The sequence below is a fragment of the Oncorhynchus kisutch genome, linkage group LG8 (assembly GCF_002021735.2).
Source record: "Oncorhynchus kisutch isolate 150728-3 linkage group LG8, Okis_V2, whole genome shotgun sequence".
Classification (NCBI taxonomy): Eukaryota; Metazoa; Chordata; class Actinopteri; order Salmoniformes; family Salmonidae; genus Oncorhynchus; species Oncorhynchus kisutch.
The window spans coordinates 40,281,518-40,305,830 of NC_034181.2; the positions used below are offsets into that span (position 1 = coordinate 40,281,518).

General features: G+C 42.6%; 1 protein-coding gene across 3 annotated transcripts in view; it reads right to left on the bottom strand.

Annotated features, from left to right (window-relative positions):
• The window catches only part of LOC109895673 (BDNF/NT-3 growth factors receptor-like), a 90,478-nt gene that overhangs the window by 35,431 nt on the left and 30,734 nt on the right, over positions 1 to 24,313 (bottom strand). For all 3 annotated transcript variants that reach the window (XM_031830358.1, XM_031830356.1, XM_031830355.1), the window contains 3 exons: positions 11,601 to 11,786; positions 6,153 to 6,283; positions 3,232 to 3,404 (listed from right to left, as the gene is read on the bottom strand). In XM_031830358.1, the coding sequence (XP_031686218.1) occupies positions 3,232 to 3,404; positions 6,153 to 6,283; positions 11,601 to 11,786 (490 nt within the window). The remainder of the gene's footprint in view (positions 1 to 3,231; positions 3,405 to 6,152; positions 6,284 to 11,600; positions 11,787 to 24,313) is intronic.

The window sequence follows — 24,313 nt, forward strand, 5'->3', positions numbered from 1 at the left end:
ATATCTAGGAAAACTAAAGTTCCAAAGGCTGGGCCTGATATAGTTGATAAGAGGTCATACAATAAGTGTTGTAGTGATTCTTATGTTGACTATGTAAAGAATATTTGCTGGTCTGTGGTGTGTAATGAGGAGCAACCAGAAGCTGCACTTGACAGATTTATGAAATTCCATATTCCAGTTACTAAAAAGCATGCAACCATTAAGAACATGACTGTAAAAACTGTTAAATCCTCTTGGATTGAAGAGGAATTGAAAAATATTATGGTTGAGAGGGATGAGGCAAAAAGTCTGGCAGCCCAACCGACTGGCAAACGTACTGCAAATTGAGAAATAATGTCACTAAACTAAATAAAAAATAAACTATACAGTGAAACGAAAATAAATGATGTAAAGAATGATAGTAAAAAGCTTTGGAGCACCTTAAATGAAATGTTGGGAAAAAAGGCAAACTTAGCTCCATCATTCATTGAATCAGATGGCTCATTCATCACAAAACCCACTGATATTGCCAACTACTTTAATGATTTTTTCATTGGCAAGATTAGCAAACTTGCCCGCAACAAACTCTGACACTATACATCCAAGTATATCTGACCAAAGTACAAAAGGCAAGCACTGTACTTTTGAATTCCGTAAAGTGAGTGTGGAAGAGGTGAAAAAATTATTGTTGTCTATCAACATAGACAAGCCACTGCGGTCTGACAACCTGGATGGAAAATAACTGAGGATAATAGTAGACGATATTGCCACTCCTATTTGACATATCTTCAATTTAAGCCTACGAGAAAGTGTGTGCCCTCAGATCTGGAGGGAAGCAAATTTCATATATATTCTATATTGTGGATAAAGAGTTACTTGTCTAACAGAATATAAATGGTGTTCTTTAACCTCTTTGGGATAGGGGGCAGCATTTTCACTTTTGGATAAATAGCGTGCCCAATTTCAACGTCCTGCTATTCATGCCAAGAATATAAGATATGCATATTATTAGGTATGGATAGCAAACACTCTGAAGTTTCTAAAACTGTTTGAATCATGTCTGTGAGTATAGCAGAACTTATGTAGCAGGCAAAACCCCGAGGACTAACCGTTCAGATTTTTTTTTTTAGGTCTCTGTCTGTTCAGTGAGTTCTCATTGGCAAATGATATTTCTTAGGAACTGGTTTTCAGTTCCTACCGCTTCCACTGGATGTCACCAGTCTTTGGAATTTGGTTGAGGTTATTCATTGCTGCAAGGAAACCACTACTAAAGGACACCAATAAGAAGGAGAGACTTGCTTGGTGCCAAGAAACACAAGCAATTGACATTAGACTGGTGGAAATCTGTCCTTTGGTCTGATGAGTCCAAATTAGAGATTTGTGGTTCCAACTGCCGTGTCATTGTGTAATGCAGAGTAGGTGAACGGATGGTCTTCGCATATGTTGTTCCCACCGTGAAGCATGGAGGAGGAGGTGAGGTGCTGTGTGGGTGTTTTGCTGGTGACACTGTATGTGATTTATTTAGAATTCAAGGCTCACATAACCAGCAAGGCTACCACAGCTTTCTGCAGCGATACGCCATCCAATCTGGTTTGTGGTTAGTGTCACGACTTCTGCCGAAGTTGGTTCCTCTCCTTGTTCGGGTGGAGTTCGGCGGTCGACGTCACCGGTCTTCTAGCCCTCGCCGATCCATTTTTCATGTTCCATTTGTTTTGTCTGATTGTCACATACACCTGGTTTCAATTCCCTAATTACATGTTGTATATGTTCCCTCTGTTTCCCCCATATCCTTGTCGGGAATTGTTCATTGTATGTACGTGTGCCTTTTGTGACTGGTGTGACTGGTATGACTGGTGTGACTGGTGTGACTGGTGTGACTGGTGTGACTGGTGTGACTGGTGCGAGACGGGTTTTGTGCCCATGTGTTTTTTGTGATTTTTGTAAGCCGGGAGTTATGTGCATTAAACGGCTCCCGCCATTTACCAAGTTCTGCTCTACTGCGTTTGACTTCCATGCCACCAGTTACGCACCCCTTGACAGTTAGTGAGACTATCATTTGTTTTTCAACAGGACAATGACCCAAGACACTTCCAGGCTGTGTAAGGGCTATTTGACCAAGAAGGAGAATGATGGAGTGCTGCATCAGATGACCTGGCCTCCACAATCACCTGACCTCAACCCAATTGAGATGGTTTTGGGATGAGTCGAGGAGAATTACTACTGTACAGTGTGTGTGACCCTGATTTAGCCCACTAGAGTAATTAAGGAACTTGACAAAAAAAACTATATTCTTGGTATTTCATTATTTGAACCGAACGTTTCCTAAAAGTTCAAACATGGTTCCATTTATATTTCAATGATGGTAATGTTCTAGAAGCATTCTCCATCTGGTTTGACATTGGGAACGTTTTAAATAGTTCATAGAACGTTAAGAAACAACGTTCTTCTGTGGGACTTTCAGTACTTCAGCATAATGTTTCATAAAGGTTTCCTCGTTGTTCTATTTAAATCCGTTTTCCAAATTGTTCTTGAGAACATTAAGAAAACTTTCCATAAAAACCACAAGGAACTTTAGTAACGTTCAGAAAACATTCTAAGAACATGTACATTCCAATCTCAGAATGTTAAGAAAACTTTCCATAAAAACCACAAGGAACTTTAGTAACGTTCAGAAAACATTCTAAGAACATATACATTCCAATCTCAGAATGTTAAGAAAACTTTCCATAAAAACCACAAGGAACTTTAGTAACGTTCAGAAAACATTCTAAGAACATATACATTCCAATCTCAGAATGTTAAGAAAACTTTCCATAAAAACTTTAGTCAAGTTCAGAGAAAGAGAAAATATATACATTTTGTTCTCAGCATCAACAAAACTCTCATTATCCTCTATCTTGATAAGTGTGTTCAGGTGTGTTGGCCGCGCCCGCCGCCCACTAATTGAGTGATTGTTTACTTTGAAATGGGGGCTGTTTGAATAGACTAAAATGAACAGCTTAGTATGCGTAAAAAAAACATGGCAAGCGAGCTTCATCCTGGTATCGCAGTGGACTAATTCCATCGATAGAGAAAATAAAATTATAGGTTTGGATCTCACTGATGCCGTGTCACAATAAAAAATACATGTGTTTGCGTGATTAATGCCTAAGGAAATGAATTTCCATCTGTCCTATCTGTACTTGGAGTTCAAAAAACGTTAACCCAAAATAAGTATATGCCTAATTTGTACATGACCAAAGAATGGTTTACCTGAGGAACTTGTTGAGGTCCCCGTGCTTCATGTACTCAAACACCATGATGAGGGGGTCGCTCTCCACACACACACCGTAGAAGGTGACGATATGCTCGTGCTGCAGGTTGGTCAGCAACTCGGCCTCTCGATGGAAGTCCTTCCTTGCATTCTCACTGGCCTCTTTCAGGGTCTGAACACACACACACACACACACACACACACACACACACACACACACACACACAAACACACACACAGGTTACTACCGACGTTTCCTCAGAACTCACTACATGCACACTGAGTTTGAGAAATGTTTACTGACAGGGTACTATTCTGCCACAATATGTTTTTGGCTCAAGTCCACCAAGTGCAGACTTAAGTGGCTCTTAAAGTAAAAATGAGTTATAGAAACAAAACCATAGTCCACAATGTTAGCTTATTGGCAATGACCAAGCAGAGATGGTGTACACTTTTATACAGTAAGTGATTACAGTGTCATTGTTTACAGAAGTAGTGTTATTGGTTCTCGTGTTCTGATCTTTGCTATTTTCATGAAATCTGTCATAGCGATTTTAGTGCAGAGGCAAATGCGCGAGAGAGAGAGAGAGAGAGAGAGAGAGAGAGAGAGGGACAGAGACAGAGAGAGATAGAGAGAGAGAGAGAGAGAGAGAGAGAGAGAGAGAGAGAGAGAGAGAGAGAGAGAGAGAGAGAGAGAGAGAGAGAGAGAGAAGGAACAAGAGAGATAGAGAGAGAGGGATGAAGAGAGAGAGTTTCAGGAAATGTAAGCGATATGGGCCTATATTCATATCTACAGAAATATATAGAAATGATTCTGTATGAATAATTGATTTGGTTCTACAAAAAGTGGGTATATGAGTACATAGGGTGTTTTGCGCTTACAGAGAACTGAAGTGTCCATTCCAGGAAACAGGACTCATCACTATGATCAGAACAGAAATGGACTTGGGCAGTGTTCCCTCAACTACAAAATTGTCACTAAGTCTGTTAGCGCAAACTTTACTGTGAACACTGAGGCTGTAGCTGCTTTAAGTTGCAGTTTTAACAGTGGCCAAGTAGGTTACTCTGGCAATTGTATAATAATGTAGGCCTACCAGAGTGACCTACCATCAAAAACAATGGAGAAAATGCATCCCATAACATTTTAACATGGAAATAGCTGTTCTACCATTCAGCCTACAGTAGCTGCCAATGTGTGCTGTTCAATTTAGGCCAACATTCCATGAGACTTTTTGAGAAGAAAAAAAACATGCAGGGCTTGACATTAACCTGTTTATCCACTTGTCCTTCAGACAAGGAGGTGCAGGAAAATGTTTTGTGTTGTTTGATACGTTGTAAAATACGTTATTATTCCCATAACATTATTACAGAGAATCAGACAAATTATGCTACCTTCTGCCTATTGGCTACTTAGTTTATTCAAGCCTTCTCAAAATACATCACTGACCCTTTAAGACAAAAGAAAAGCTCTTTACCTGACTCTCTTTTCAAAGATGGCTAGCAATGTACACGTTTTGTGCTCTTGTAGGAATCAATGACTCCCCCATTGCTGACTACAAATGATCTATAACTGGGCTAATAACGCACTAACTAGCAAAGGATATGAACAGAATGTGCACACGTGGATACATGCAGCTCTTGCTTTGATCTCAAGACAAGTGCATCTACTCACGACCACAGCTGTAAACATAGTCCAGTTCAAAGTAAATAGCACAGATCCATCCCAGGAGGTTGGTGGCACCTTACTTGGGGAGAACGGGCTCGTGGGAATGGCTGGAGCGGTATCAGTGGAACGGTATCAAATACATCAAGCATGGTTTTCATGTGTTTGAAGCCATTCCATTTGTTCCATTACGGCCATTATTATGCCGCACCAGTCTGTGTAGAGTACAGGCTGAGTCTTGCACGATAGAATCTTACTCCGATGCGTTCTGTCCACAACAAAATCTAGTGCATAGTTTGTTTAGTTTGCGGTGTGTTGTATTGAAAGTGGCTAATATTGCGTTGATTTGATCACAATTGCCACACTAAAGGGAAACGTTGATGGTGGCAACTAACAGGGAAAACTCTAGAAAGTTGTGTGAAGTTCAATCTCCCGCTTCTCTCCGTGGGCTGATAGTTATACTGAGCTCTGCATGGCAGTCTCTGAGAGCTGCAAGGCAGTGTTGGGCAACTGCACGTCCATGCACTAACAACCCAACATTGAAGTGCTTCTTTCGACAAGTTTTGAAGTTTATTCACACGTACAGAAGACGTCTGTTCACACATAGCTTTCAGAAAACTACCCCCTGAACGTGATTTACCTATGATATTGTACAACCGACCAGGACATTGGTGCCTTTGATCGCCTGTGTGACTTCTAGCATCTTTTCATGAGACTGCCAACGCATTAGCTAATATCACTAATATCACTGTTCAGTATCTTGATCAATGGCTCCTCTGCATATTTTTCCATAATCAAGGTAGCCTAGCCTATATGGCTGCATGCCTGTCCAATATTTTCTTGTAAAACCACTACCATTAGTGGATATGAATAAGTTAGACCGTAGAGATGGCAACTTGGATCTATCATCTTAGATGTGACTTGGTTGCAGGTTGCTAGTACATACAAAAAAGCTCCACTTCACACTTAGAATAATGTGGGAGTCCCACAGTGGGACACAGAAAGTACAGGAGGTCAGGGGGGTGGGGGTGGGAGGGGGGAGGGGGTTCTTTCCCATCATGTCATGTATTTTTTATGAAAACTCTCCAATGAGATCTCGTTTCACCACAGACTTAGAATGCTGGAAGCCTTGGTGGAAGCAGGCTATTGGCAGATTTTCCTATAAGAGTGTTAGGGGGTTGGGGGTTAGGAGTCCATTTGGAAATTGGTCAAACAATGTAGTCTACAGTAGGTTGTGATAGTAAAGAGCAGCGTTACCTTGACAGCCACCAGGATCTTGTCGAGCTCAGGAGACAGGTTATAGCACTCGGCCAGGAAAACCTTGCCAAACGCCCCTTCTCCCAACTCCCTCTTCAGAACTATATTGTGCCTCTTGATGTGCTGGACAACTGCAAGACAGACAGAACCTAGTTATTACAGATATCAGTGTGACTTCCTAAACTGGATGTATCGTATATGACAAGAGATGGCTTATGGTTGGATAAAGGGTCTGGGAGCCATCATTTGTTGCACCGAATGATCTAGCTACTATTTTATTTTATTTATATACAGTACCAGTCAAAAGTTTGGACCCACCTACACATTCAAGGGTTTTCCTTTATTTTTACTATTTAGAAAAATAGTGAAGACATCAAAACTATGAAATAACATATATGGAATCATGTAGTAACCAAAAAAGTGTTGAACAAATGAATATATATTTTCTACTTGAGATTCTTAAAAGTAGCCACCCTTTGCCTTGATGACAGCTTTGCACACTCTTGGCATTCTCTCAACCAGCTTCATGAGGTAGTCACCTGGGATGCATTTGAATTAACAGCTGGGCCTTGTTAAAAGTGAATTTGTGGAATTTCTGTCCTTCTTAATGCATTTTAGCCAATCAGTTGTGTTGTGACAAGGTAGGGGTGGTATACAGAATATAGCCCTATTTTGCATATTATGGCATTAACAGCTCAAATAAGCAAAGAGAAATGACAGTCCATAATTACTTTAAGACATGAAGGTCAGTCAATATGGAACATTTCAAGAACCATCAAGCACTATGATGAAACTGGCTCTCAGGAGGACCGGTATGACCGCATGATCTCCGCATGTGTGGATCCCACCATGAAGCATGGAGGAGGAGGTGTGATGGTGTGTGGTTGCTTTGCTGGAGACACTGTCAGTGATTGAGTGTGCAAAGCTGTCATCAAGGCAAAGGGTGGCTACTTTGAAGAATCTAAAATCTAAAATATATTTTGATTTGTTTAACACTTTTTTGGTTACTACATGATTCCATATGGGTTATTTCATCGTTTTGATGTCTTCACTATTATTCTACAATGTAGAGAATAGTCCAAATAGAAAAACCCTTGAATGAGTAGGTGTGTCCAAACCTTTGACTGGTACTGTACATTGCGGTGATGTGTTTTGTGTAATCAATGTATTTTCAATTGAAAGGAAGTTTTACTATTCGTATTCTGTCTTTTTATTGTGATGATAGCAATTTGTAACATCGTGTTACACAGTGTTAGCTCAGCTCTGTCTCTCAGCATATGTAATAGCTGTCAGGTGGGAATCGTCAGAAATTGATGTTTGAAGGTCTATTTGAAACAACGATTTTTGACTGAACAAACACGGAGATTAGTCTGGTGGTAATAACATAGCAGGCTTTTCCCAGTGCTTTCTCCGAGAGCGGTTTTCATGCAGCCAGATACTGTAGATGCTCTGCACCCACTTAACTCAACCCAGGCCTCCCTCTACAGCACGAGGACAGTGGAGAACACCCAAACATATTCATCAGCAGGTTACTGTCTTCAGAGAGAGAAACCGTGGACCCGGACACAAACCATCAAGATTTATTTCTGATCTGATTAAGAAATGCATTTGAAGAAAAGCTCACCACTCGAGCTATTGCATTACAGCGGGCTAGACTTTGAAGCTGCATCGATCTGCACTAACTTACTGAGAGGCATAACCCAATATTATGTAAAAAAAAAAGACAGGGAGAGGGAGACAGAGAGCCTAGGCCATTAGACTAGCACATACAGACTCAAGACCTGAGCGCAGCTTTGTGTGTATGTGTGTGAACCTGATGACATCACATCTGCCAAAACATGTGGACCTGATGACATCACATCTGCCAAAACAACAGCTCAGGGAATTAATTACATGTAAGTTCCCACAGTTCCCAGAACATCTATCCACAAAAGCCACAGCTCGTTACTATTGCTCACTAATTCTCTTCTTTCACAACAATAATAGCATGGTTTCAAGTTAAAACTCGGATATTGTTACCATTACAACCATACAACTCCACCATTACCGCCAATTCATGTACAGTAAATATACATTTACACAACCAAACTTGACACATGTACTCTTTTATCATTCTTTGTAAGTACGTAATATGTACATGTCAAGAAGAGACATGTTCCCTATCCAAGTCCACCCCCTTTCACTGTCTGTCATCCTCTCTAGTTTCGGCTAAGTAGCTGTGCTTTTCCAAAGCCTCACTTCTGGATGGTAGAATAGGGGTTGGCTTTAGACTTTAGTCCCTGTGTTCTGATGTCATGGGGGAATGGGATCATTTCCACAGGAGGAGAGCCCTTCTGCAAGTAAACATCCTGGTAAAAATACATTTGTGAATCAAACTTTCCAGTACAATGTTAATCCTTCTAAACCCAGAGACCGGGATGGAGAGAAGAAAAGGAAGAAACAGGGGTTGAAAGAAGAGTAGACTGCACTAAGAAAGGAGGAAACGTCTGTTGTGTCGGCCTTTAGTCCTTCTGTTGCAAGGCATGCAAGTTGACAAATATTTTATATTTGAGATTCTTCAAAGTAACCACCCGTTGCCTTGATGACAGCTTTGCACACTCTCGGTATTCTCTCAACCAGCTTTATGAGGTAGTCACCTGGAATGCATTTCAATTAACAGGTGTGCCTTGTAAAAAGTTCACTTGTAGAATTTCTTTCCTTCTTAATGTGTTTGTGCCAATTAGTTGTGTTGTGACAAGGTAGGGGTGATAGACAGATGACAGCCCTACTTAGAAGATAGCCCTAAATACCAAGTCCCTATGATGGCAAGATCAGCTCAAATAAGCAAAGAGAAATGACAGTCCATCATTCATTTAAGACATGGTCAGTAAATGCGGAAAATGTCAAGAAGGTTTCTTCAAGTGCAGTAGCTAAAACTATCAAGCGCTATAGTTGAGGACCACCACAGGAATGGAAGACCCAGAGTTACCTCTGCTGCAGAGGATACGTTCATTAGAGTTACCAGCCTCAGAAATTTCAGACCAAATAAATGCTTCACAGAGTTCAAGTAACAGACACATCTCAACATCAACTGTTCAGAGGAGACTGTGTGAATCAGGCCTTCATGGTCAAATTTCTGCGACAAACCACTACTAAAGGACACTGTCTGTGATTTATTTAGAATTCAAGGCACACTTAACTAGCATTGCTACCACAGCATTCTGCAGCCATACGCCATCCCATCTGGTTAGTGGGACAATCATTTGTTTTTCAACAGGACAATGACCCAACACACTTCCAGGCTGTGTAAGGGCTATTTGACCAAGAAGGAGAGTGATGGAGAGCTGCATCAGATGACCTGGCCTCCACAATCACCCAACCTCAACTCAATTGAGATGGTTTGAGATTTGGACCACAGAGTGAAGGAAAAACAGCCAACAAGTAATCAGCATATGTGGAAACTCCTTCAACAGTGTTGGAAAATCATTCCAGCTGAAGCTGGTTGTGAGAATGCCCAGAGTATGCAAAACTGTCATCAAGGCAAAGGGTTGCTACTTTGAAGAATCTAAAATATAACATAATACTTTTTTGGTTACTAGGTGTGTCCAAACTTTTCACTGGTACTGTACACACACACACACACACACACACACACACACACACACACACACACACACACTGAGAGACACAGTCCTGTTGTAGAGGTTATCTTTGCCTCTAAATGTCATATGCACAGGAACTGTCATAGACACAGGAGCTGTTATCAATGGCAAAGGGTTGCTACTTTGAAGAATCTAAAATATAACATAACACCTTTTTGGTTACTAGGTGTGTCCAAACTTTTCACTGGGACTGTACACACACACACACACACACACACACACAAACACACACACGTTTTGTTCTTCTATCCTCGTGGGGACCTACAATTATTTTCCATTCAGAATCCTATTTTCCCTAAACCCTAGCCCTAACCATAACATTTACTCTTACCATAACCATAACCTTGACCTTAACTTGTAACCCTAACCCAAACCCAAATCGTAAACCTAACTCCTAACCCTAATCCTATTTCTAACCCTAATTGCAACCCTAATACTAATAGTGTTTGTCCTCATGGGGATGTGGGAAATGTTGCCACAACAGAGAATTTTACCTTGTGGGGACTTTGGTGGATTTAAGGCCCCCACAAGGATAGAAGAACCCCCCCCCCCACACACACACACGCACACACACACACACACACACACACACACACACACACACACACACACACACACACACACACACACACACACACACACACACACTGAGACTACTGAGAGACACAGTCCTATTGTAGAGGTTATCTTTGCACAGGAACATGTGTTCATTGACATGACCTTGAATTTAATGGATTAGATGGATACAGCTACACTGCTGACAAGTGGCATTGATGCACAAGCACTCACACACAATGCGTGCGTGCGTGTATGTGTGTATGTGTATGTGCATATCTGTCTCTGGTCTCTTCTCCTGTCTGGGCCAATTCGGAGAGGGCTGTGGTCTGACTGGTCTCTGAAGACAGTACATTATTATTATTATAATTTGTTGGTACTTTTTTCCCCTTTTTCATGATATCCAATTGATAGTTACAGTCTTGTCTCATCGTTGGAACTCCCCTACGGATTCGGGAGAGTCGAAGGTCAAGAGTCCTCCAAAACACAATCCTGCCAAGCCGCACTGCTTCTTGACACACTGCTTGCTTAACCTGGAAGCCAGCCGCACCAATGTGTTGGAGGAAACACCATCCAACTGGCGACCGGAGTCGGCTTGCAGGCGCCCGGCCCGGCACAAGGAGTCTCTAGAGCGCGATGGGACAAGGTAATCCTGGCCAAACCTTCCACTAAACAAGACGACGCTGGGCCAATTGTGCGCCGCCTCATGGGTCTCCCGATCATGGCCGGCTGTGACACAGCCTGTGATTGAACCCGGGGCTGTAGTGACGCCTCAAGCACTGCGATGCAGTGCCTTAGAACGCTTAGAACTACCAATACATTTTCTTAAATAAAATGTCAGTCAATTACACTCAATACTGTACATCACACACACACACACACACACAGAGAATGCGTCCTGTCCCACTCAACACATTTTATCAGCAGCTCCAAGGCCAGTTCCATAGCAGCGGAGAGATTGTTGCTATGGCAACCCATGCATACGCACATTCAGGTGCGGGTTCTTAGATGGCGTCTACAATATGTGTTGGTGTAACAGATTCACGGGGACATCAGCACTCAGATCCCTGAGATCTCCTAGTCCGCACGTTACTCTTCTTCGCTGCAGCATAGTAGGCTATGTCAGCTCAGAACATGTTGTTACCAGTTAAAATGAACTGGTGGTGAAGGGAAGACATTCATATGTGTGTTGCATACTTGTCTCTGTGCGTGTGTGTGTGTGCGTAAGCCATGGTCTTGTTGTTCTACTCACAGGTGTCTGATTTGAGCATGCTGTTGCTGCGGAAGTACTGAGGGTTCTCGATGACGGGGATCTTGGTCATGCCGATGATGACGGCGTCTGGGCCCATCTCAGAGGAGGACGGAGTGTTACTGCCGTTGGACACGTGGTGGAGAGGAGAGGCTGAGTCGTCATCGTTGCTGATCACAGACGATGCACCTGAGAGAGGAGAGAAAGCGAGGGGAGTGGAATTCAGTATGAGAGAAAAGGTAAAAGAGAGGAGAGAGATGAAGAGAAGAAAAGAGAAGAGGTGTTTGAGGAAAATGAAGGTGGAAGAAGGAAAGAAACAAATGGAAGGGGAGGCATGTTTTTGTCTTAAGCAAAAAAAGCACAAAGCTTAATTACATACCAATCACCACACCCGTCCTTGTTCATTGTCAAAGCCCATATCCAAAGCACGCAATATGGGTATAACACATTTTATATGCAACTGAGTGCATTTTGTATTGTTACTGTGTAGGATTTCATCGGTCTCCTCTGATCCACCAACAGAAAAATGGTCTTTAAATGGGAAATCTGTGTTTCAAACAACAACAAAGCATCCGCCCCTCCACTGTTTCAGTGAACATTTGACATTTTTACATTCAGCTGACGCACTTATCCAGAGGGATTCATTGGAGCAATTAGAGTCAAGTGCCTTGCTCAATGGCACAGACAGATTTTTCACCTCGTCCACTCGGGTATTCAAACCAGCAACCTTTCAGTTACTGGCCCAACATTCCTCATCGCAAGGCAATTTCCCTCCTCCCGTAAACATCTAAGGGGTGGGGCTGGAGAAATGTGACCACTCTCAAATGCATTGGCAGCTATGAAAGCCAGATCAGACAGTTGAACTAAGCTCATTCGGCATTTACAGTCAAATTCCTCAAGATCAATGGCTATATATCATGAATTTGAAAGTCTAAAAATGGATTTGGCAATTGTGAATGACCTCTTTAAACTAGCGGAAGTTGAGGACCAAACCTATTTTCAAAAAATGTATTCAAATTGCATGAACGTACAACAGTAGTTTAGGTCATGGTGAGAGAAAGTGCGTTGATAGAGTGCTTTGTGAATGGGGAAAGAGAACGATGGTCTGACGCTGAGCCCGTGCTCATTCCTTTGTTGTCCATCATTTCTCTGTGGACCAAACTCTGTTTCTTCTCTGGTTTCCACTTCCCATCCCAAAATAAACAATTAAGCTCTTATTCTCATACACACAGTCTCAATCTCTAAACACGAACACATACACACACCCCACACGCACCTACACTCATGCACACGCACACACACACACACCACGGTGTTGTTTTTGGAGCAGTGGAGTCATGGAAGTGGTGCATTCCTAAGGAGGAGGAGGCAGTGGAAAAGGACAGAGAAACAAAGAGGGATTGTCTCTCAGCAGGCTAATAAGGTTGTGTGTGTGTTTGTATGTCTGTATGCTAGTATGTGTGTGTGTGTGTGTGTGTGTGTGTGTGTGTGTGTGTGTGTGTGTGTGTGTGTGTGTGTGTGTGTGTGTGTGTGTGTGTGTGTGTGTGTGTGTGTGTGTGTGTGTGTGTGTGTGTGTGTGTGTGTGTGATAGTGTGGGTGTATGCTTCCATGCGTGCACCCTGATCATCGGATTGTGGTGAAACATGACTGGTATGTTCCTACAAGTCAAAGCACAGGTCCGTCGAAAATAGTAGATGCATTGTGGAAACAGGACACAACATAAGCCCTGGCGCATGACAGCAGCACTCATGAAAAGCATTGTAGCGACCCTTACCAAGGTAATAACGAGATAGTTATGATCTCCCTCACGAAGGTTAAGCCTAGTGGAGCAGTGGTTAGCAAGTTAACCATCCCGTAGTGGGACGATTTACCCTAATTCATACTGACTAGGGCCAGGAGTTTTTCCTCACCACGACATCTGACCAGGAAAAACTCTACAGGGGTCTTAGTTTAGGACTTAAGGTGAGCCTCGCCTCCTGGTGGTTTGAGAATTCCAACTAAACTTTACGATCTCACAACACCGGATCTCTTTCGTCCAGCCTTTCTTTACTGGGCTGCCGTGGCTTCTCTCTGCTACTTGAGGTTCAAGCGGAGCGAGGACACTATAGCGCTCTACAGAGGAGCTCTTTCATTCTCCACCGCTAATGTGTTGAGTGGTTTCTCCGCAAACAGGCTTCTCTCTTCCCCTGTGGGTGCTCAAATTATGTGCCCCCATTATGCCCCCCTCTCCACCGCCGTCCTCAGGAAGAGCCGTGACGCTACCGCATTGTACAGTAGTGGCTGCACTTCAATGCATTGTTGAGACTGGAGAGACGTCCATCTTGGATCTGACTGGACCCCAATGTTCTGGGCAGTGTAAAAAGAGACGTACGTATGGATTTTCTCTGACTGAGAGAAGTGATCCTCCGAGCACGGCTGGTCTAATCAGGTTGACCTGAGGTGCAGACAGCCTGGTAGACGACAGGCAGTTAGGGCATGTACATGACTTACCAGAGACAGTGACGTCCTGCGGCCCACATACACGCCTCTCTGAACCCCACAGAAACACACTCTAGGCCTGACAAAATCTGAGAGAGTAATGAACTTCTCCTCGTTCTGTATCTCAATCAAACACCAGATACTACAGTAATTAGAGAGTTATGGTTTTCAGCCATGATATTAGAGTGGGCATGTGCTTAAAAAAACACACACACAGCATCCCAAGCAGGTTATTGTCTCTAAGTAAGTGTGTGTGTGGGGGGGGGGGGGGGTGCTCACTTTTAACGTGAGGTCCAGGGTCAGATCATTATAAATGCTATTTAGCCTGGAGAAGGGAGGGGAGGGAGGAGGTCAGTGGGCCGCGGGGAGTCGTTTGGGGCTGGGGGGTGTAGGTAAAAGCTTAAGTGGGGTCAGGTCCTGACCTAACACCATTAAACAGACAGAGAGCAGCTCCGCTGCTGGGGTGGGCTGGCTGGACTGGGGGGGGGGGGTTGTTTCTCAAATTTCTGTGTTTAAGGTTAAGTTTAGACACCAGCTCCACATTTTTAAGGTTAGGGTTAAGTTCAGGCATTAGCTCCTAATTCTTAAGGTTAGACATTAACTCTAATTGGTTAAGGTAAGGGTTAAGGTTTGGGATAGGCTTTAAACAAATATCTCAAAAACAACTTTCTATTGCTGGATTTGAACATGCGACCTTTGGAATCAAAGGCAGATGCTTACGGAACCTATTTGAAGCTAACACTGCTCACAGATGCTCCTAGTGGCCGGTTTCCACATTATTTCCTGACATCCCCAGACATGGATGGACGTTGAATACTGACTTGTATCACCGGTGACCTGGTTGACTATATTGATCTCCTCTGGCTTGCTGGGCGCTCTCCCTTAGACAGACAGACTGACAGCAGCAGAACATTTATTGGACATGGGGGTTAAGGGCTGTTGGGGTTATGGACATGTGGAGTGTATTAAACGGTTTAAAATGGCATCATGTCTATCAGTGTTGTCAAAATGAGGGGAGATGCTGAGATTGAACCCAGGAGGAACTTGTGTTCCTCGTCCACTTCAGACGTGCTCAGTGCTAACCGGCAGTGATGTCGAGTGACCAGTAAAGTGTCCTGTCACTGTCACCCCTCTGGTCCGCTGACCCCCCCAAATCAGCCACCCCAGGGCCCTCCAGCAGGGTAACCCGAGCATGTTGCTCTCTAAATCCACCTCTAACCCCGCTGAACACCGGAAGTGATCTATCGATCTCATGTACACTGAGGAAATTAAGGGTGGAGGGATAGGAGGAGGAGACAAAAAAGCGTATGTAGGAATGAGAGGAGAGGGGGAGAGGGGGAGAGATAGAGAAAGGAGATGAGGAGGGGGATGATGGACAAATGAATGAATTGAATAGGGGGAGAGAGAGAAGGATGAAGGGATGAAGACCGATGGAGATAGAAGGAAGGATACAATTTCATTTACACTGCAATGAAATGACAGGCTCTGAATCCAGCCCTCTCTGTACCTGACAGAGCAGGACCTAGCTGCAGTCAACAAGCATATCAGATTCCTAACCAAACCCCTCCATTTAAAAATAGAGATTTCTCTCTCTCTCTTTCTCTGTCAGTGCTTTTCTATTTTTAATAAAAAACCACATTCACCTTCTCATATGCCACTAGGAAACCAGCTCCCCTCTTCCCACTCAATACAAGCAAAGGTGACGAGAGAGAAGGAAAAGGAAGGAAAGTGGAGTAGAGTGGAGGGAGGAAGAATAATGAAAAGGGAAGAGAAAGAGAGACAGGTAAAAAACATGTTTCCTCCTAATACTGTTTGCCATCCATTGTTTGTCTTGTAAATGAATGGCTGTAAGTGTGGTGGTGCACTCTGTAGGTTCCCTGATGTATTTAATGTTGAATGGCCACATTAATACACACATATGCGTGGATTGATGACATTTTGACAATCCAGTCTGAGTGTCAATGAGGGCTTTGAATTGCACTCTTTCAGCCACTATTTGTGTGTGTGTGTGTGTGTGTGTGTGTGTGTGTGTGTGTGTGTGTGTGTGTGTGTGTGTGTGTGTGTGTGTGTGTGTGTGTGTGTGTGTGTGTGTGTGTGTGTGTGTGTGTGTGTGTGTGTGTCGAGTGAACCTCAATAAAAAATATAAAAAATAATTTATTAACCAGGAAAAGGCCATTGACACCCAGAGCCCCTTTTTCGAGGGAGACCCCTGGCCAAGAAGGCAGCAACGATTACAGCATTTACACTCAACAAACAGAGCAGCACAACGTTGCTTTTTATCAAGTGCATTAATGATGTCGTTTTCCACTGCCGTAGCTGCAGTTGTGGTGCTGTGCCCCGATCTAAAGCCAGACTGAACCCCGCTCAGTATGTTCTTTTCAATTAAGACGTTTTTAACTGAGTTCACTAGGGGGATTCATATACTTTGGCCAGGTTAGGGAGTTTAGAGATAGGACGATAGTTATTAGCATCTGAGGGATCTCCACCCTTTATCAGTGGGAGGACATAAGCTGATTTCCAAATGCTGTGTATGAAATTGGTCAAGAGACTCAAGTTGAAAGTGTGAGCCACAGGTTCAGTAATAATACCAGCTGCTATCTTTAAGAGGTAGCGGTCCATGTTGTCTGGACCTGAATACTTTTTATTCTCCATTGCTTTTAGTGCTTTATAGACCTCAGCATGAGAAACAGGCTCAAAAATTGAAATGGTTCACGAGGGCCTATATCATAGTTTACTGTAACTATATGCCTCTTGGATATGACGTAAAAACACTACAGCAATCAATCCATGATATATAGCACAACAGCCACATAATACACTTTACAAGAGGCTCTTGGCTCTGGATATTCCAGCAAGTAGCCTATAAAAGCACATGTTATATTGCATATCAGAGGGTACACGTATATTCCAATAGAAAAAAAAACTTTAAAGGCCCAGTGCAATCAAAAATGTGAAATTCCTGCGTTTTATAAATGTGATCCTTAATTCGGTCTTATGTAGCGACATTTTTTATGTTTTTTATTTAAAAATTTTATTGGATAAAATTACAGACTACAAAATGTTATATCATACACTGTAGTTAAGGAAAAATGGGAAAGTAATTCTGCTTTGAAAGTTGATAAACTTGTAACCCCACTTTTGAGAAAATGGCCCTTGAATGCATTTCTTTGTCTACACCCATTCAACATCATTCACAACCACTTAAGCCTTAGCCCCACCCATCTCTTTAAGGATTCACATGTGAGGCCATGTGCTAAACAGAGTGAGTAAGGTAGTGTAGTAAACAACCAAAGATTTCAAGACTGAAAGTGGTGAAAGTAGTAGCAAAAAGTAGTAGTAAAAATACACTTTATCTAGTCCTTGGCCAAAATCCTATTCTGACTTTGGTGCAGGTCATGTTGTTCTTCACATTACTGTCTCTGGTAAACACACAATATATCAAATAAAAATCTAAGTTTATTTGTCACATGCACAGGATACAGAAGATGTAAATGGTACAGTTAAATGGTAACTTACATATTTGCATAGTAGAAATATCTAAAATAGAACATGTCCCAATAAAAATATAGTATACATATTAGATGATGCTTACCCACTTACCCACACGTGTCTAAATTGATGGGTCATGTGAAAGAAATTCTATAACCAGCCCCCGGCCACATCTAGCTAAATTGATTGGTCCTTATTGTCTAGACATGTACACATGTTCATGAAATACAGTAGATGGCCGTAATCATCCCCATGTAATCATCTGACGAAGCTAAACAATGAACATTAATCCAAACCCATAGCTACACTACGAACGGATTGTCATAGCTAGCCACCATGCATGAACTGCTGTTGCATGAATCTGCAGGTAGCTAATTCTAACCAACTGGGTTCAATGTTAGCTAGCTAGCTAACATTAGGCTATAACTAGCAATGCAGATGACTATCTGAGATACAAATAATATTACTACATAGATAATGCACATAACCAATGTTCCCTCTAAGCTTCTCGCAGTAGCCCCGAGACTTCCGTGCAGCTCCCCCTGGACTGCTACGCAGAAATAGCAGCTCACGCAGAGAAGCACGAGATTGAACTTCACTCAACTTTCTAGAGCAACGGTCACCTACCGGTCCAACGTATTCCTAAGCTATTGCCAAACATTTCTGTTAAAAAAAACAACGACAAAGCCTTGTTTTTTTTCTTATTCGTCTCGGGCTGTTGGTGGTAGGTGCACCCGATTCTGCTACCCTGTGTGCCTGTAGGCGAACTGTTGCCATTTTGCAAAGGTGGAAAAAGTACTTAATTGTCATACTTGAGTAGAAGTAAAGATACCTTAATATAAAATGACTCAAGTAAAAGTGAAAGTAACCCAGTAAAATACTACTTGAGTAAAATATTTTAAATGTACTTAAGTACAGAAGTTGAAATAGTACTCAATTGTCATACTTGAGTAAAAGTACAAAGTAAGTCAGGCCAAAGAGTTCAATCTTGGTTTCATCAGACCAGAGAATCTTGTTTCTCATGGTCTGAGACTCCTTTAGGTGCCTTTTGGCAAACTCCAAGCGGGCTGTCATGTGCCTTTTATTGAGGAGTGGCTTCTGTCTGGCCACTCTACCATAAAGGCCTGATTGATGGAGTGCTGTAGAGATGGTTGTCCTTCTGGAAGGTTCTCCCATCTCCACAGAGGAACTCTGGAGCTCTGTCAGAGTGACCATCGGGTTCTTGGTCACCTCCCTGGCCAAGGCCCTTCTCCCCCGATTTCTCAGTTTGTCCGGGCGGCCAGCTCTAGGAAGAGTCTCGAATGCACTGTATAATATCTGAAAATGTAGCTACACTCTTACCCGTATACATGGATGAATGTTTGTTTGGCCTGCTCTGTCAAGTCACTGCGGTTCACGCTGACTGTGTGCAGAAAGTAGTCCATCACAACTTTTTCCCACTGATCTTGGTCGATAGAGCATGCCAAATTCAGGGCAACAATGTTGTTGAGAGCAGTAGCAACACTTTTGCAGTACTCCATGGCTAACGTTATATCTTTCAAAAAAGCAGTGGTAGCAATGATTATCTACACATAATCAGCAGCTCATGTTATAGACAGAAGCATTTTACATGGACCAATCAGAACTCATCTCTCGGCATCTCCAGCCCATCCATTATCTCAGCCAATCATGTCTAGTGGGGAGGTTCGTGTCTTTTTCTGTGACTAAACTAACTCAGAATTATCTAGCAAATGTATTCATATTTACAGATGGCATACACGTTTGTTATTAAGGCACATGCAAGTGAATATGTTCCAGAAGGCATTTCTACCCCAAAAAACATATTTTTTATGTTCAAATGCCTCCCCTGTGAAGTGGTGACGTGCAGCATATGCCTAGCTTCCTGAAATGGGTCACATATACTGTACCAGTCAAAAGTTTGGACACACCTATTCATTCAAGGGTTTTTATTTGTATTATTTTCGACATTGTAAAATAATAGTGAAGACATCAAAACTATGAAATAACACATATGGAATCATGTAGTAACCAAAAAAGTGTTAAAATATATTTTGTATTTCAGATTCTTCAAAGTTGCCACCCTTTGCCTTGATGGCAGCTTTGCACACTATTCGCATTCTCTCAACCAGCTTCATGAGGAATGCTTTTCCAACAGTCTTGAAGGAGTTTCCACATATGCTGAGCACTTGTTGGCTGCCATCTCAATTGGGTTGAGGTCGGGTGATTGTGGAGGCCCGGTCATCTGATGCAGCACTCCATCACTCTCCTTCCTGGTCAAATATCCCTTAAAGTCTGGATGTGTGTTTTGGGTCATTGTCATGTTGAAAAACAAATGATAATCCCACTAAGCAAAAACCAGATGGGTTGGCGTATGGCTGCAGAATGCTGTGGTAGCCATGTTGGTTAAGTGTGCCTTGAATTCTAAATAAATCACAGACTGTGTTACAGGCAAAGCACCCCCACACCAGCAAAGCACCCCCTCACACCTCCTCCTCCATACTTCCCAGTGGGAACCGCACATGCAGGGATCATCCATTCACCTACTTTGTCTGTGATTTATTTAGAATTTATCTAATAGTTTTGATGTCTTCACTATTATTCTACAATGTAGAAAATAGTACAAATAAATAAAACCATTGAATGAGTAGGTGTGTCCAAACTTTTGACCGGTACTGTATTTCCGCACTATGAGGGAATAATACTGTGAAATTGTGAAAATGATGATAGTGTAAGAGCTGTATGAAAACACTGTCTGAAATTTCTGCCTGTTTTGGTGGGATGGAGTTTTGGCCTGCCTGGTGACATCACCAAACGGGAAATTTGTTAATAGACCAATAAGAAAGAGTGTTTAAAACTTCTCCACCAATAACAGCTAGTTTTCAGTTTTCCCCTCCCCACTCAGGTCACCCCAAGACAGTCCTAGCAAAATTCTTGCTTGAGAAATTGCTCTTTGCTAAGAAGATATTTTTGTTTCTTTTTGACCATTTTAATTGAAAACAATCACAGTAAGGTACTTAATTGTTACCCAAAAAATTATTTGATATCGAGATAAAAATATCTGCATTAGACCTTTAAGATGCACTTCCAGTTTAATAAATGTTAATACAGTATTTATTTTCCTCATTGTTAGAATGACTATCTAATTTCTCTTAAAAAATATATAGCACTGAAATAAGTACAAATATGTGCAAAACATGTTAATATACTATATGTCCTGGTAACAGAAGGTTAATGGTTTATGAAAACCTGTGTTTTATTTTCCTATGGAAGTGTAACCCTGTGTATCTGTATCTCATGGAAGCTGTCTGATAAATGTGTCTCAACAGTGACCCTGTGTAAGATCATCAATTAAATACATCAAACCTGACCTACATTTGAACTCAGTGTGTGTGTGTGTGTGTGTGTGTGTGTGTGTGTGTGTGTGTGTGTGTGTGTGTGTGTGTGTGTGTGTGTGTGTGTGTGTGTGTGTGTGTTGCGTGCATTTGACCTATTTGTGTAAATTGAAAGTAATTGTGTAAGTTCACGTGTTAGCATGTGGAGATGCATGTGTGATTGTGTGTCTTTTCTATGTTTGTAAATGTACAAAGTATGTGTGTGTGTTGTGTGTATATGTCTGTCTGACGCAGAGTTGGAGTGCTGGGGGAATTATACTGTGATGATTAATTTAACACAGCCTTCCAGAGGTGTGTGTTTAATACATGAGATCTCAGCACAAAGTGCTGAGACAGAGTTAGGTCGAGTGTGTCTGGGCACTAACATATATCTCACTATGGCCTTACCTGAAAACCTACCCCATTAACCCACTCTAAATTCCTTGGACAGACTCCTCTGTAGATGGTGATGAAAGTGGTGCTGGAGGAGAGAGCCTAGTGTTATCTAGTATAGAGTCTGGATTTTCTGGTGTGTGTGTTGGGGGTAGACAGTGTTCTGGATTAATTGTGTGTGTGTGTGTTTGTTTGTGCATGTGTGTGTGTGGGGGGGGGTGGCGGGGGAGGGGCAGATGTAGGTTAATGGCCGTCTTATCTCGGCCCCTCTGCTCTGCATTATTCATCTACAGAGAGGCTTTCAGGGTCTCACCACCGGACCTCCTGCTGATTGGATGGCCGGCTCCTCTACTGGGCCTATAGCTCACCTTCACTGTGCCATGTACACCTCAACCGCCACACTCTATTTACATGACACCATCCTGCTAGTTGTCTGTTCCACTTGTTGTTTTTGTCTGTCTGATTGTCTGTCTGTGTTTGTGAGTCCGTCTCTCCTAGCGCCCAACCACCTCCACTGGAACATTATGAAATAACACAAAGCCTGAAGAAAAACACAGATCAAACGAATAAAATGAGCAGCAACATAAAGGACAATGGTGAAATCATAATCAAATCAATGATATATAAAGCATATGTGATTAGAAATAATATATTCAAATCATATCTACATGTAAAACATCCCCCAATAGTAGAAAGTAGGTCCCAGTTGCTGGTAAGACAGTGGTGCTTAGTATAGTTAGTGGGATCAACAGCATTGAGTGGTGGGTTAAGGTTGATTAGTGAATTAGTCCTACAGTGCAAGGGCAGGTGTACAAAACATTAACACCAGCTCTTTCCCATGACATAGACTGACCAGGTGAATCCAGGTCAAAGCTATATCCACTTCAATCAATGTAGATGAAGGGGAGGAGACAGATTAAAGAAGGATTTTAAGCCCTGAGACAATTGGAGACATGGATTGTGCATGTGTGCCATTCGGAGGGTGAATGGGCAAGACAAAATATTTAAGTGCCTCTGAACGTGGTATGGTAGTAGGTTTCAGGCGCACCTGTTTGTGTCAAGAACTGCAATGCTGCTGTGTTTTTCAGGCTCAACAGTTTCCCATGTGTACCAAGAATGGTCCACCACCCAAAGCACATCCAGCCAACTTGACACAACTCTGGAAAGCAATGGAGTCAACATGGGCCAGCATCCCCGTGGAACGCTTTCGACACCTTGTAGACTACATGCCCTGACGAATTGAGGCTGTTCTGAGGGCAAAAGGGGGAGGGGGTGCAACGCAATATTAGGAAGGTGTTCTTAATGTTTTGTACACTCAGTGTATATACAGTCGTGGTCAAATGTTTTGAGAATGACACAAATATTAATTTTCACAAAGTCTGCTGCCTCAGTTTGTATAATGGCAATTTGGATATACTCCAGAATGTTATGAAGAGTGATCAGATGAATTGCAATTCATTGCAAAGTCCCTCTTTGCCACGCAAATGAACTGAATCCCCAAAAAAACATTTCCCCTGCATTTCAGCCCTACCACAAAAGGACCAGCTGACATCATGTCAGTGATTCTCTCGTTAACACAGGTGTGAGTGTTGACGAGGACAAGGCTGGAGATCACTCTGTCATTCTGATTGAGTTCGAATAACAGACAGGAAGCTTAAAAAGGAGGGTGGTGCTTGGAATAATTGTTCTTCCTCTGTCAACCATGGATACCTGCAAGGAAACACGTGCCGTCATCATTGCTTTGCACAAAAAGGGCTTCACAGGCAAGGGTATTGCTGCCAGTAAGATTGCACCTAAATCAACCATTTATCGGATCATCAAGAACTTCAAGGAGAGCGGTTCAATTGTTGTGAAGAAGGCTTCGGGGCGCCCAAGAAAGTCCAGCAAGCGCCAGGACCATCTCCTAAAGTTGATACAGCTGCGGGATCGGGGCACCACCAGTACAGAGCTTGCTCAGGAATGGCAGCAGGCAAGTGTGAGTGCATCTGCACGCACAGTGAGGCGAAGACTTTTGGAGGATGGCCTGGTGTCAAGAAGGGCAGCAAAGAAGCCACTTCTCTCCAGGAAAAACATCTGGGACAGACTGATATTCTGCAAAAGGTACAGGGATTGGACTGCTGAGGACTGGGGTAAAGTCATTTTCTCTGATGAATCCCCTTTCCGATTGTTTGGAGCATCTGGAAAAAATCTGGATGAAGACAAGGTGAGAGCTACCATCAGTCCTGTGTCATGCCAACAGTAAAGCATCCTGAGACCATTCATGTGTGGGGTTGCATCTCAGCCAAGGGAGTGGGCTCACTCACAATATTGCCTAAGAACACAGCCATGAATAAAGAATAGTACCAACACATCCTCCGAGAGCAACGTCTCCCATCCATCCAGGAACTGTTTGGTGACGAACAATGCCTTTTCCAGCATGATAGAGCACCTTGCCATAAGGCAAAAGTGATAACTAAGTGGCTCGGGGAACAAAACATCGATATTTTGGGTCCATGGCAAGGAAACTCCCCAGACCTTAATCCCATTGAGAACTTGTGGTCAATCCTCAAGAGGCAGGTGGGCAAACAAAACCCCACAAATTCGGACAAACTCCAAGCATTGATTATGCAAGAATGGGCTGCCATCAGTCAGGATGTGGACCAGAAGTTAATTGACAGCATGCCGAGGCATGCATCACACGATGCAAAATATTTCAGTATTTTGCAAGTTATACATCTTTAAAACTTGATTGCTGACATGCAACACATTTTAGGACTATATCAACAATGGACTAATGGAACAAATTCCAAAAGATAGTTTTTGAGTGGAATTGTCCTTTAGCCACAATAGATAAAGAGACACTGTGTCCTCACAACCCCTAAAGAAAAGTATGGGAGTCACACAACAGTTGTCCCCTGGTTTGTTATTGGAAATTAGTCAGAGTGGCAGAAGGAGTGGCAGGAGCTGACACAGATTCTTATTAGAACTTTCCATCTGCCTGGGAAT